This window comes from Scylla paramamosain, unplaced genomic scaffold, assembly GCF_035594125.1.
Source record: "Scylla paramamosain isolate STU-SP2022 unplaced genomic scaffold, ASM3559412v1 Contig13, whole genome shotgun sequence".
In the NCBI taxonomy this organism is placed as follows: domain Eukaryota; kingdom Metazoa; phylum Arthropoda; class Malacostraca; order Decapoda; family Portunidae; genus Scylla; species Scylla paramamosain.
Window position 1 is genome coordinate 605,275 of NW_026973678.1, and position 14,726 is coordinate 620,000.

General features: G+C 49.9%; 1 protein-coding gene and 1 long non-coding RNA gene across 4 annotated transcripts in view; one reads left to right on the forward strand and one right to left on the reverse strand.

The window, feature by feature from the left end:
• Positions 1–14,726, forward strand: part of LOC135097139 (uncharacterized) — a 118,899-nt gene that overhangs the window by 99,137 nt on the left and 5,036 nt on the right. The gene's annotated exons all lie outside the window — the stretch shown is intronic.
• The window catches only part of LOC135097137 (serine/threonine-protein phosphatase 6 regulatory ankyrin repeat subunit B-like), a 21,535-nt gene continuing 10,837 nt past the window's right edge, over positions 4,029–14,726 (reverse strand). The window contains exons 4-6 of one of the 3 annotated variants that reach the window (XM_063998898.1): positions 8,413–8,682; positions 6,748–7,155; positions 4,029–5,915 (exon numbers count right to left, since the gene is read on the reverse strand). In XM_063998898.1, coding sequence (XP_063854968.1) covers positions 4,293–5,915; positions 6,748–7,155; positions 8,413–8,682 — 2,301 coding nt within the window. In that variant the 3' untranslated portion in view covers positions 4,029–4,292. The remainder of the gene's footprint in view (positions 5,916–6,747; positions 7,156–8,412; positions 8,683–14,726) is intronic. The other 2 variants (XM_063998899.1, XM_063998900.1) reach the window with 2 other exon arrangements.

Sequence of the window (14,726 nt, forward strand, 5' to 3'; positions counted from 1 at the left end):
GCCTCCTTGCATGGCACTGTGCCTGTTCGTGATCACTGTGCCATACAAGGACATTCCTAAATATACTAGCAAAACCGAAAAAAAAAAAAAATGTATGCAGTTCCTCCAATTGCTGAAAATACGCAGGCATCGGTGAGGGAGAGAGGGTACACTGACTTTTGTCTCCAACGACAAACTCTTCATAAGAAAAAATAAACAAATCATTTAAATATATATATATATATATATATATATATATATATATATATATATATATATATATATATATATATATATATATATTATATATATACGAGTGTATATATATATATATATATATATATATATATATATATATATATATATATATATATATATATATATATATATATATATATATATATATATATATATATATATATATATATATATATATGTGTGTGTGTGTGTGACAGTGTGTGTGTGTGTGTGACAGTGTGTGTGTGTGTGTGACAGTGTGTGTGTGTGTGTGTGTGTGTGTGTGTGTAGAGTGCATGAGATATGTATGCATGCTTAATTTAGATGTTCAACAGTGTCTGGCCATACAGCCTTGTTTTGCTTGGCGGTCACTCCTTGATCATATTTCTGCTTATTTCTGCTTATATTTCTTGTTTTGTTTCCTCCGTGAGGTTTACGAGGAGTAACGTTTCATAGCTGCACTAATTTCTTCCAGTGTTGAGGCGGCAGCCGTCCTCTGCATCCATCTTGAGAAGACAAGCGGCATGTTGGCCAGGCAGGGAGCGCGGTGCTTTGTTTACATCCGCCATAATATCGACGTGTCCGGAAATCACATATCGCTCTTAATAATGCTCAGAAATAGTCTAGAATTACTTAGAAATATTTAAGATTAATTCACAAACATAAACTACCACCAATAGAGCGACATCTTGTTAGATTTGATTCAAAATAATGTTGCTACATTTAGAAAAAACGCTACTTTAGCGAAATTTCTATTCCCAGGAGTAACTTTTATTTTGAAAGTAAAAGTTGCTTTTAGGAGCAACTTCTGGAAGCAAAGTCGAAGATAAAAAGCATTTCTAGGAGTGCTCCTAGGAGTACTCCTAAGAGTCTTTATTAATATAGGCCCAGGTTTAGGTCGAGAGAAAGAGTGAGGAATGTACGCCTCCATGCCAGACGTTATCACTTCTGTCATGCGCTCAGCACATAGACACGGGTCTCTGACACGGAAGCAGTAGTCATTCCAAGGAAAATCAGCATAATACCTCCTCAGGTCCTCCCAATTAGCAGAGGCAAAACGCCAGAGGCACCTCCGCTCTGGGGATCCTGAGAAAGGATTGGAACGATAGGACAAGATACAGAGGTGAGATTGTGATCGGAGGAGCCCAACGGAGAAGATAGGATAACAGTATAAGCAAAAGGATTAGCGGTCAGGAAAAGGTCAAGAATGTTGAGCGCATCTCCAAGACGGTCAGGAATACGAGTAGGGTGTTGCACCAATTGCTCTAGGTCGTGGTGGATAGCAAAGTTGAAGGCTAGTTCACCAGGATGGTCAGTGAAGGGAGAGGAAAGTCAAAGCTGGTGGTGAACATTGAAGTCTCCAAGAATGGAGATCTCTGCAAAAGGGAAGAGGGTCAGAATGTGCTCCACTTTGGAAGTTGAGTAATCAAATACTTTCTTATAGTCAGAGGAGTTAGGTGAGAGGTATACAGACACATAAATTTAGATTGATAGTGACTCTGTAGTCGTAGTCAGATGGTGGAAAACTCGGAAGATGTTGCAGAAGTTAATGAAGAAAAAGTTGAGGGGGGCGTCAAGACACTTAAGGTCGTCGACAGAAAGGCAGTCCGACCTGGGGACATTTATGGTCCCCTCCCCAGATGGGGACTCCGAGGCTGGTGTAGGAGTCGCCATGATGATTTTGAAATTTTTGAGTGAAGGGTGTGTGTGTTATTAGGTGCTTGTATTTTTGTGTGGAGGAAGAGAGTTGTCTTTAGAGGGCAGGCTGTGACTGCCCCCTTGTGTTGTGACACACAAAGGGAAACGTCCAGTGAGGTCACAGCTGGGTTTAATGATAAGTTCACAGCAGCCCCTCATCCAATACTTTAGACCTCACTGGGAGTAATTATCGTTTCAGCAGGTGTTCACTGCCTCCTCCTCCTCCTCCTCCTCCTCCTCCTCCTCCTCCTCCTCCTCCTCCTCCTCTCTCTGTATTATCCTAGTTTATTTGGACAGACTGCAAAAATTCTGATATAACGGAACACACTGTATTATCAACAATTATGGAGCAAGGAGAAACTAGTAAAGGCAGTAAAGTTTGGCGTCTAGGGTGGGGTGAGGGTGTGAGCACAGCGCTGCCCCTTTTCCTAACACTTCGCCAAGTACATTACGTGACACATCTAAAATGCGCCACAAGATAGAGAAATAATAAGTATTATTTTCACGTAGATATTATGATATCTCAGAAAAGAAAACTTATTATACATATATAATTATACATCAATAAACAAACGTGGCATAAATATTGTATAGTGTTGGTAAGAAAATCTTATTCTCACTAACTTTTATAGCCGTTTTAATTAAAGTGGGCAACTATGTTATGTATAACTGTACTTAGAAGGTAATCTGAAGAAATACAAGTGGGAAGCGTGTTTTTACTTAATGAAGGAAAATGTTAAACTCATCGTGAAGGTCAACACACCCACAGATCCTGACCCAGGCCCGGTCAGGCGGTGACCTCGTCCTGACATGTTTCTTTTATCAACTATTTATTAATTATTATTATTTATTAACTATTAATTATTTGAAGTTGGCAGGTAATACTTATAAGGTAATTCGAAGGAATATAAGTAGGAAATATTTAATTCATTTAACGAAATAGTAATGAAAATAAAACGTTGACCTCATCGCGAGCAGCGAGGCACAAGTGACCTCACCCTGACATGAATCCCCCCGCCACGTGTCCCCGGGAGGTGACCCACCTGGTCTGTTTTGTAAAAAGAGGCAGCGCAGCGTTGTATTGGCTTTACTAGTTGCAGGGAACACGTCTGGCAGCTGTCCAGGTCACAGGTCACTCACTGAGGATAGAGCGAGGCCCCTCACCCCTGCAGGGAACACGTCTGGCAGCTGTCCAGGTCACAGGTCACTCACTGAGGATAGAGCGAGGCCCCTCACCCTTTGTGCTGACTGAGAAATGAAGTGTTCCATCCTGAGAGAGTCCTTTATGACTTGATCAGGCGAAGGATCGGCTTGACATTCGTCATTTTCCAAGGTCCTATAGCAGGCTGAGGGTTTACTCTTGTGACCGAGTCAGTGACAGCTGCCACACCTTGCCTTGTGGTGACACTGACGCCATCACTGCTGCTCTTCAAACTCGCCCCACTTGTAACACTCTAGCTTTGGACCAGGTTCTTGGTGTCTGCCGCGGTGGTTGACCGAGGGGTGGAGGGACAGAGGGTGGCGGGGACGAGTGGGGAGGTAATCGCAGGCTGTGGAAGAGTGGAGGTCGGTGGATCAGCAAACAGGTGAAGTGCGGCTGTTGTACGTTTGCTTCTGCTTTGTAACTTCTTCAGGTGAGCCAGTATCTTTGTGTGTCGTATAATTATATATATATATATATATATATATATATATATATATATATATATATATATATATATATATATATATATATATATATATATATATATATATATATATATATATATATATATATATATATATATATATATATATATATATATATATATATATATATATATATATTTTTTTTTTTTTTATTTATCTTTTTTGGTGGGGGAGAGGGCATATAAATTTCAATATGACAGTGGTAAATACTTTAATAATAGGCTTAACATAAACAAGATAATGTTTGTTTTTAGTATATTCAGACACTTCTCATAAATTTTTTACAGGGCAAGGATTGTTTTACATATACAAGTTTCCAAATTTGAGAGCTCACGTGTTTCCTTACTGTTACACTATTCATTGTCCATATGTGACGTCTGACATCAACCATTTGTGTCTCTGGAGATTACCACATGTAGGTATACGTGTGTGTGTGTGTGTGTGTGTGTGTGTGTGTGTGTGTGTGTGTGTGTGTGTGTGAGGTTGACAGAGTGGTGCGAGTCACTGCTGACCATCACCGTGGAGCTGCATCTTCTGCATCCAAAGACGCAGCGCCACCAGTATGTTCACCGCCGCCTGGCTGTCTAGGCTCAGGCCGTGGTGGCCCAGACGAGCCAGGCCACAACTTTTCCAAGTCCTCCTCCAGACACTGCACGATGACGGGCGCCCCATCCCCAGGTTTTCGCCCCTCACAGTCCCCTCCAAAGTAGGCGGAGCTGTTTTGAGTTGTCAGGCCCTCTCGGGATTCCTCTGGGTCTGCACACATCAGTCTGAACACCTGTACCAGCCATCTGGCGGGGTCCCCCCCCCCGCCCCGCCGCCAACTGCTTGGCATGGTGCCTTTCCCCACGCCTCCTATACTCCAGCCACCGCAGGAATGCGTTCTTGAAGCAGAACCCGCTCGGCACCGGGATGTTCCACTCCCGTGTGGCAAACCAGGTGCAGAAGCTCTTCTTGTGTCGTGGCATCCAGCGCTCAGCCTTGAGGCGGGAAAGAAGTAGCTTTCCCATCAGCTGCAATTGGCGCTCCGCCGGGCTCAGCGTCCCTAGCACCTTTGCCTCCGTCAAGGCAAAGCTGCAGCGCCATGAGCCATCCGCGGCATTACTGAGCTGTATGGTGGTGGTGTCCCCGGGAGTGAGGAAGGGTCTGGAAATTTGTTCCAGCCACGGCACCTCCAGCACCGGCACCAGGTCCACGCCGACCAGCAGCAGTGGATACTCTCGCCCCTGCCAGGCCAGGGCAAGTGCCACGCCCACCTGCGTACTAGTAAGGCCCGGCGGCACCAGGCTCAGTCTTCTGTCCTGCAGGGTGTGGCCAGCGAGGCAGCGGTGCACCTTCTTGTACAGATTGGCCATGAAACTATTCCCCTTAAGGTTGGGGTTGTCAGTCTTCACAGAGATCTGTAACCTGCCCTTCAGCAGGGCTTCCTCCTTCCTTCTCTTACTAACATTTACTCCTACGTCATCACCGTGAATCACGATATTTACGTCAAACTCATCTGGGGCGTACAACTTGGAGCCGTCCCGAGAGCTGCCCGCCAGCCTCAGGTCGCCGCGGTAGGTGGGGTCCGCGGCTGACACATTATCCATGATGACTTTCAGTTCGGCCATCACCGCCTCGTGTATTTGAAGGGCCTCACCTTCTGATAAGTCAACAGCCAGCCACTGAGCCTCCTGTTGCAGTTTTCCTACACGTATGCATTTCATAAGCTTCCTTGTGACGCCGTCGGGGTTGTGGCGGTCAAATGGAGTCAGAGGATCATGGGCATGCTTCTCATAAAGCTGCAAGTATGCTTCAAATCCTCGCGTCACTTGCTTGGCGGTGGTGCCCGCGCGGCAAGGAGGGTCCTGCACATCTTGTTGGGCCAGCAAGTCAGCAGTGCTTGTGTGGCCAAACATGGCGGCAAGGAGTCGGGGGGTCTGGCCGTAGCTGTCGCGATGCAGTGTGTTGGCGCCTGCGTTCAGCAGCAGCGCCACGCAACCGTCCTGGCCGTGCGAGGCCGCCTGGTGGAGGGCGGTGGTGCCGCAGGTGTCGTCCACCACTTCGTCCACGGGGCAGCGACCCTCCCGCAGCAGCAGATGAGTCAGCTGCAGAAGGCCTTTGCGAGCGGCCAGCAGCAGGGCGGCGCGGCCATCACCTGCAGAAACATTCTTGTCCTCTCCATTCTTGTGGCTGTCAAAAAGAACCTTCTGCACGTCCAGCGCTGTCCGTGCCGCCGCCTTCTCGCGATCTGCTTTCTGCAGAAGCTCCAGATCCTTCAGCTTCTCTTGCTCCTCCTCGAAGAGCCTCTGTGCGACGTGAGAAAGATGCGACTTGAGAGAGAGAATAATAGTAATAGTAGTAACAACAACAACAACAACAACAACAGCAACAATAACAACAACAACAACAACAACAACAACAACAACAAGAGAGAGAGAGAGAGAGAGAGAGAGAGAGAGAGAGAGAGAGAGAATGTGTGTGTGTGTGTGTGTGTGTGTGTGTGTGTGTGTGGTGAAAAGATGTATGTCATTCACCAATGGTCGTCTGGTGGTCACCCAGGCAGCTGTTCCCCTATGGAAGAGCTCAAAGATAATAGTGACCTGTCTTTTGGCAGGACTGAGACCACTGACACACCACACATTGGGACAGCGAGGCCATAACCCCTCGAGTTACATCCCGTACCTACTTGCTGCTGGGTGAACAGCGGCTACACATTAAGAATTTTACCCCCTTTGCCTCGTCGTGCCCGGGACTCGAACCCGGGCTTTCTCAGTTGTGACCAGAGCTTGCTTACCACTGTACTATGCTGTGTGTGTGTGTGTGTGTGTGTGTGTGTGTAGTACAATTATTTTATCAGTTAATATAATAATAGTAATAACAATAAAATAATAATAATAAGTTCTAATAATAATAATAATAATAATAATATAATAATAATAGTGTTAATGGTGGTAGCTATGTAGTAGTAGTAGTTGTTGTTGTTGTTGCTGTTGTTACTGGTGTATTACTATCATATTAGTCACCAGTCACACTTCATCTTGCCAACCTTCCTATCTGATCTGCGACCCTCACCACCACCCTCCTCAGAGAGAGAGAGAGAGAGAGAGAGAGAGAGAGAGAGAGAGAGAGAGAGAGAGAGAGAACACAAACAGACAGCCTCACCTGCTCCAGCCTCTGTCGCTCCTCGTCACTCATCATGTGCACTGGAAGGCGACCGTGTGTGTCCGGCACGTAAGGGCAGCCCCCGAGGTCCCTGATCAGCGCCTCGGCCATGGTCTGGTGGCCGGCGTCCAGCGCGGCGTGCAGAGCACTGCCACCCGAGGCTTGGCTAAAGAAAGGCCACGCCCCTGCACTCTGCAGGAAGGCGGCAGTCACGGGGCAGTTGGCAGCCGCAGCCTTTGCCAGGAGGTCGCTCAGAGTTGCGTGGTCAGTGTCCTCGCCCGATCGCCAGGCAGCCAGCCACGGAGTACTTCCCTCGATGTCTTCCAGTAGATTGCTGATGCCCTCGACAAGAGCGCGGCTGACCTCTACCAGACGACGCTGCTCCACACGCAGCCGGCAGCAGTAGGCCTGCGAGAGAGCGAGGGTTGAGATATCAGGCACACGCCTTGCCTCTGAGCCTTGCGTGGAACGAGGGTTGGTGTTCCCTACAGGACTAAACAACGTGTGTGTTTGTGTGTATCACCCAGCCTGGAGCCCAGTGACGTCAGTACTGTAACATTGCTTTATATATATATATATATATATATATATATATATATATATATATATATATATATATATATATATATATATATATATATATATATATATATATATATATATATATATATAATCAAGAGGTAACAATTGAATGAAATGTGACCATAAAGCCACCGGGTGCTGCCGCCTTGCTGCTGTCACCCTCCTCAAGATCTCTGAGCTGCACAGACAGAACACCAATGGTCAGAGTATCATTTATGTCCTACATTAAAAATTATTTCCATGGCAAGTTTTCAGGGAGGCAAAAATATTTCATTACGTGTTAACAAACAGCGGTGAGCAAGAACCACAGAGCTGGAGACCACTTAGACCCCAGCGACCAAAATGACACGCAGACACCAAGACAGCAAATACAGCAATCCCGACAAATTTCCGCCAGCCCAGGAGAGAGAGAGAGAGAGAGAGAGAGAGAGAGAGAGAGAGAGAGAGAGAGAGAGAGAGAGAGAGAGAGAGAGAGAGATTGTTATTCTTACTTGCAATGGTTTCTCTCAGTAAGACAAACAGCCTGGCTGACAGATCATGGCAAGCGGCGAGGCATGAACGCACAAGTGTTATGGAGTGCTATGAAGTACAAAAATGCATGTACGAATGTAATCTTACCACAGACCAAAGAAGTGTTTTCTCCTATTATTCCTAAATGTTAGGTTTTACAACAGTGTCGTTAGAGTTCATTGAAGGTCGATGTTGATGAATTAGAAGACATTTAACTATTATGGGATCTACTTCTTTGCTTGTTCTAAAGACATTAAATGAACTCTAATGACATTGCTGTAAAACCCAATATTAATGGCGTCCTTTTATGGAGTGATGAGATTGAGTTGCATGTTCTGTAATGTTGGAAGACTTTGGTGTGCTGCAGGTCTGTCACGCGCACCACTAACACCTCAAACTGAACTTGTTCCGACACAAAGTTTATCCTATACAACTAACAGACCTATAACTCTCCAAGCTTTTCACTTTCCACGCTGCAAAGGAGCCGCCGCTGAGACTCAGATCCAGTGACGATGTTCGTCCTCGCCTTTACAGTGTGGCAATGCTGCCAGACAGGCAGGGGAGGGTACTCACGCTGGTGAGGGAGGCCAGCACCCTGTGGGTCACATTGGGGCTCTGCCAAGCCTCCTGCAGCAGTGTGGCGGACAGGGAGGCGCCGCTCGCCAGCAGCAGGCTGACGGTGCGTGCACGGTCGGTGGTGACAGCCAGTCTGAGGGCGGAGCGGCCACCCAGGGGCTCTATAGGGGCGCCTTTACACAGGAGACTGGACACCGCCTGCACGTCGTCCCCGAGACAGATTGCTGAGAGCAGTTCCTGGTACAAGCGCTGGGGGGGTGCGGCGCTCTGTCGGAGAGAGAAGGGAAGCCATGGTGCTGATGGTATTGCAGGGACAGGTATATGATATATGATATAATAATATAGTATTGTAGTGCTGTCACAGTTTTCAAAAAGTTTCGTTTCGTGACAACAGAGGTATTCACTGGTGGCTGTGGTGTTGTTTTAGTGTGTGTGTGTGTGTGTGTGTGTGTGTGTGTGTGTGTGTGTGTATGTGTGTGTGTGTGTGTGTGTGTGTGTGTTGGAAGTGTCTCAGGCAGCAGCGTGTCGGTTGAGCACACAGCACTGGAACAAGTGCGGTGTGAGTGTTCTGAGGCCTTGTGTGGTGGGTGGACTGTGGCGAGTGTAGCCGCGTTTGAGTGTGTGGTGGGTGGACTGTGGCGAATGTGGCCGCGTTTGTGTGTGTGGTGGGTGGACTGTGGCGAGTGTGGCCGCGTTTGTGTGTGTGGTGGGTGGACTGTGGCGAGTGTGGCCGCGTTTGTGTGTGTGGTGGGTGGACTGTGGCGAGTGTGGCCGCGTTTGTGTGTGTGGTGGGTGGACTGTGGCGAGTGTAGCTGCGTTTGTGTGTGTGGTGGGTGGACTGTGGCGAGTGTGGCCGCGTTTGTGTGTGTGGTGGGTGGACTGTGGCGAGTGTGGCCGCGTTTGTGTGTGTGGTGGGTGGACTGTGGCGAGTGTGGCCGCGTTTGTGTGTGTGGTGGGTGGACTGTGGCGAGTGTGGCCGCGTTTGTGTGTGTGGTGGGTGGACTGTGGCGAGTGTGGCCGCGTTTGTGTGTGTGGTGGGTGGACTGTGGCGAGTGTGGCCGCGTTTGTGTGTGTGGTGGGTGGACTGTGGCGAGTGTGGCCGCGTTTGTGTGTGTGGTGGGTGGACTGTGGCGAGTGTGGCCGCGTTTGTGTGTGTGGTGGGTGACTGTGGCGAGTGTGGCCGCGTTTGAGTGTGTGGTGGGTGGACTGTGGCGAGTGTGGCCGCGTTTGAGTGTGTGGTGGACTGTGGCGAGTGTGGCCGCGTTTGAGTGTGTGGTGGATGGACTGTGGCGAGTGTGGCCGCGTTTGAGTGTGTGGTGGATGGACTGTGGCGAGTGTGGCCGCGTTTAAGTGTGTGGTGGATGGACTGTGGCGAGTGTGGCCGCGTTTGAGTGTGTGGTGGGTGGACTGTGGCGAGTGTGGCCGCGTTTGAGTGTGTGGTGGACTGTGGCGAGTGTGGCCGCGTTTGAGTGTGTGGTGGGTGGACTGTGGCGAGTGTGGCCGCGTTTGAGTGTGTGGTGGGTGGACTGTGGCGAGTGTGGCCGCGTTTGAGTGTGTGGTGGGTGGACTGTGGCGAGTGTGGCCTCGTTTGAGTGTGTGGTGGACTGTGGCGGGTGTGGCCGCGTTTGTGTGTGTGGTGGGTGGACTGTGGCGAGTGTGGCCGCGTTTGAGTGTGTGGTGGGTGGACTGTGGCGAGTGTGGTCGCGTTTGAGTGTGTGGTGGACTGTGGCGAGTGTGGCCGCGTTTGAGTGTGTGGTGGGTGGACTGTGGCGAGTGTGGCCGCGTTTGTGTGTGTGGTGGGTGGACTGTGGCGAATGTGGCCGCGTTTGTGTGTGTGGTGGGTGGACTGTGGCGAGTGTGGCCGCGTTTGTGTGTGTGGTGGGTGGACTGTGGCGAGTGTAGCTGCGTTTGTGTGTGTGGTGGGTGGACTGTGGCGAGTGTGGCCGCGTTTGAGTGTGTGGTGGGTGGACTGTGGCGAGTGTGGCCGCGTTTGAGTGTGTGGTGGGTGGACTGTGGCGAGTGTGGCCGCGTTTGAGTGTGTGGTGGACTGTGGCGAGTGTGGCCGCGTTTGAGTGTATGGTGGACTGTGGCGAGTGTGGCCGCGTTTGTGTGTGTGGTGGGTGGACTGTGGCGAGTGTGGCCGCGTTTGAGTGTGTGGTGGATGGACTGTGGCGAGTGTGGCCGCGTTTGAGTGTGTGGTGGGTGGACTGTGGCGAGTGTGGCCGCGTTTGAGTGTGTGGTGGACTGTGGCGAGTGTGGCCGCGTTTGAGTGTGTGGTGGATGGACTGTGGCGAGTGTGGCCGCGTTTGAGTGTGTGGTGGACTGTGGCGAGTGTGGCCGCGTTTGAGTGTGTGGTGGACTGTGGCGAGTGTGGCCGCGTTTGAGTGTGTGGTGGATGGACGAGTGTGGCCGCGTTTGAGTGTGTGGTGGACTGTGGCGAGTGTGGCGAGGGTGGACTGTGGCGAGTGTGGCCGCGTTTGAGTGTGTGGTGGGTGGACTGTGGCGAGTGTGGCCGCGTTTGAGTGTGTGGTGGACTGTGGCGAGTGTGGCCGCGTTTGAGTGTGTGGTGGGTGGACTGTGGCGAGTGTGGCCGCGTTTGAGTGTGTGGTGGACTGTGGCGAGTGTGGCCGCGTTTGAGTGTGTGGTGGGTGGACTGTGGCGAGTGTGGCCGCGTTTGAGTGTGTGGTGGATGTGGCGAGTGTGGCCGCGTTTGAGTGTGTGGTGGACTGTGGCGAGTGTGGCCGCGTTTGAGTGTGTGGTGGACTGTGGCGAGTGTGGCCGCGTTTGAGTGTGTGGTGGGTGGACTGTGGCGAGTGTGGTCGCGTTTGAGTGTGTGGTGGACTGTGGCGAGTGTGGCCGCGTTTGAGTGTGTGGTGGGTGGACTGTGGCGAGTGTGGCCGCGTTTGAGTGTGTGGTGGGTGGACTGTGGCGAGTGTGGCCGCGTTTGAGTGTGTGGTGGGTGGACTGTGGCGAGTGTGGCCGCGTTTGAGTGTGTGGTGGGTGGACTGTGGCGAGTGTGGCCGCGTTTGAGTGTGTGGTGGGTGGACTGTGGCGAGTGTGGCCGCGTTTGAGTGTGTGGTGGACTGTGGCGGGTGTGGCCGCGTTTGTGTGTGTGGTGGGTGGACTGTGGCGAGTGTGGCCGCGTTTGAGTGTGTGGTGGGTGGACTGTGGCGAGTGTGGTCGCGTTTGAGTGTGTGGTGGACTGTGGCGAGTGTGGCCGCGTTTGAGTGTGTGGTGGACTGTGGCGAGTGTGGCCGCGTTTGAGTGTGTGGTGGGTGGACTGTGGCGAGTGTGGCCGCGTTTGAGTGTGTGGTGGATGGACTGTGGCGAGTGTGGCCGCGTTTGAGTGTGTGGTGGGTGGACTGTGGCGAGTGTGGCCGCGTTTGAGTGTGTGGTGGACTGTGGCGAGTGTGGCCGCGTTTGAGTGTGTGGTGGATGGACTGTGGCGAGTGTGGCCGCGTTTGAGTGTGTGGTGGACTGTGGCGAGTGTGGCCGCGTTTGAGTGTGTGGTGGACTGTGGCGAGTGTGGCCGCGTTTGAGTGTGTGGTGGATGGACGAGTGTGGCCGCGTTTGAGTGTGTGGTGGACTGTGGCGAGTGTGGCGAGGGTGGACTGTGGCGAGTGTGGCCGCGTTTGAGTGTGTGGTGGGTGGACTGTGGCGAGTGTGGCCGCGTTTGAGTGTGTGGTGGACTGTGGCGAGTGTGGCCGCGTTTGAGTGTGTGGTGGGTGGACTGTGGCGAGTGTGGCCGCGTTTGAGTGTGTGGTGGACTGTGGCGAGTGTGGCCGCGTTTGAGTGTGTGGTGGGTGGACTGTGGCGAGTGTGGCCGCGTTTGAGTGTGTGGTGGGTGGACTGTGGCGAGTGTGGCCGCGTTTGTGTGTGTGGTGGGTGGACTGTGGCGAGTGTGGCCGCGTTTGAGTGTGTGGTGGGTGGACTGTGGCGAGTGTGGCCGCGTTTGAGTGTGTGGTGGACTGTGGCGGGTGTGGCCGCGTTTGAGTGTGTGGTGGATGGACTGTGGCGAGTGTGGCCGCGTTTGAGTGTTTTGTGGAGCGTGGCGGGTGTGGCTGTCTCTTCCCTCCTGCTTTCCTTTTACAAGTGTGTTCTGTTTGAAATGAGGTGGTTTTGTTCGCATGTTGTGTTGTGTGGACTGTGGCGGCTGTGGATGCGTTTTGTGTTCTGTGGACTTGTGTGGCGGGTTGACTGTGGCGGGTGTGGCCGCGTCTCCACTCCTGCTTTCCATTTACAAGTGTGTGTTGTTTGAAATGAGGGCGCAGAAGAGGGGCACTGTTCTCGTGGCCTCCCTGTGCCAAGTGGTGTTCAGTGAGTCACGGCTCGCCTGCGCCCTGCACACTGCAGACCCAGAGTGAGCGCCGAGCGGGCTGGAAGTGCTCGCTGTGTGCTGCGCGTCACCGGCTTCTGGTGAGGCATGACTGATTGAGAGTCTGTCAGTGGCCTGGCATCGCACCGGCGTCAGAAGGCCGGCTAATTGTGACTTGTATCATATAAAATAATTTCTCTCTCTCTCTCTCTCTCTCTCTCTCTCTCTCTCTCTCTCTCTCTCTCTCTCTCTCTCTCTCTCTCTCTCTCTCTCTCTCTCTCTCTCTCTAAAAAGTAAAAACGCAAGACGTACAGGTACTTTCTAATGACAACCCAGTCACTAAATAGAGGTGGGTATAATGTGATCTACGTAAGTTGTCGCTTACACTTACAAGGGCAGCGTCTTATAGCCTTTATCCCCCTTTACCCCCCTTCTTTCTCTCGATCCTGAAGTTAATCCATAGACTCAAGGGAATGATGACCTCTCACCACCCTCCACCTGCGCTATGCGTGTGTGTGTGTGTGTGTGTGTGTGTGTGTGTGTGTGTGTGTGTGTGTGTGTGTGTGTGTTATATTGTAAAAATTGTTCTGAACGTTTAGATATGAATGAGAGAGAGAGAGAGAGAGAGAGAGAGAGAGAGAGAGAGAGAGAGAGAGAGAGAGAGAGAGAGAGAGAGGAAGGGGGGTGCTTAGATGTTGGAGGTAAGCAAGGAGGGGGTGACAGGAGAAATGTAGAAACAAGGATGGAGTGGGAATGGGGGGGGGTGGACATGGAGTAGGGTTGGGAAAGGAGGCGTGGCTTAACTGACACGTCATAACTTCTGGGGAATGATATTTATCTGTTAAAATCCCTTGAATTGACACGTCGCTTTAGGTAAAAGTAAGGGTAGGAAGGCTGCTTCATCAAGTGTGGAGCCGGATGTACATTGTGTTGCGTAAGAGGTGGACTGATCGCTGACTAAAACAAACACGAAACAATGATGCAGATGCAAGCATCACAAACATTACTGCCACAGACAAAACATTTCAACCAATTCTGCAGATACGAACATCAGATCGCAGACTTAAAATCACAAACTGTTTACGTGCTCTGCTAATATGCTACAACAGCCACTGGGGAATGCTACACCAGCAAAAAAAAAAAAAAAAAAAACGTGGAAGATTCTTGGTGACAGCCTTTTAGGTGAACAGATGGAGTGTCACTATCATATAACACACTGCAAAGATGATTTTCTCTATATTTTTTCTTTGTACCTAAGGTAGACGCAATGCACTGACATCCATCACGCAATATTTACATCCATGCAATAGCAAGCTTATTTTAATTGCTTTGTTTTTGTCCTTGGTCTGGTTCCCTTGTGCAGTACATAAAAAAAAAAAAAAAGACCACAGCAATATGAGATTCTGTTAAATCCATCTCCATTTTTCCTATAGAATATGCATAATAACTACTTGTTATTCATACAGTATGGTGGGCTAGGTCAGGTTAAACTGGGCGATATATTATTTGCAATGATGGATTAAGGGATGATGACAGCAGCTCCGGAATGACTTTAGGGGAGGCCACCACGGGCCTACGCAAAAAAGGAGGCCAAAATAGTTAGCCAATCAAACGTTCCAATTAAAAAGAGAAACAAAAGAAAAGGGAATGAGAGGAGCCATGTATGCCTCACCGCCCGGGGCTCAAGACACCTTTACTCCAACATTGTGTTTTTGCTCAATTTGTCAAGCTTTTGCGAAATTATTATATGTTGATATTAACTTTGAAGCCACAAAAAAAAAAAAAACTATGTATTCCAGTAATTTGATTACTATTTGTTTGTGTAAGTCATAACTGTTAGTCAGAAAGTGAATATTGCAGCAGAGGAGTTTATGACATACAAACGCATCAAGATTTATCACATCATTTATTACTTCTAACAGTTAATTGTAAGTGTTCACTGTGCTTCTGCTGACACATATAGAGCTCTGCATTACTGTAATTTGATTTGCTTGCA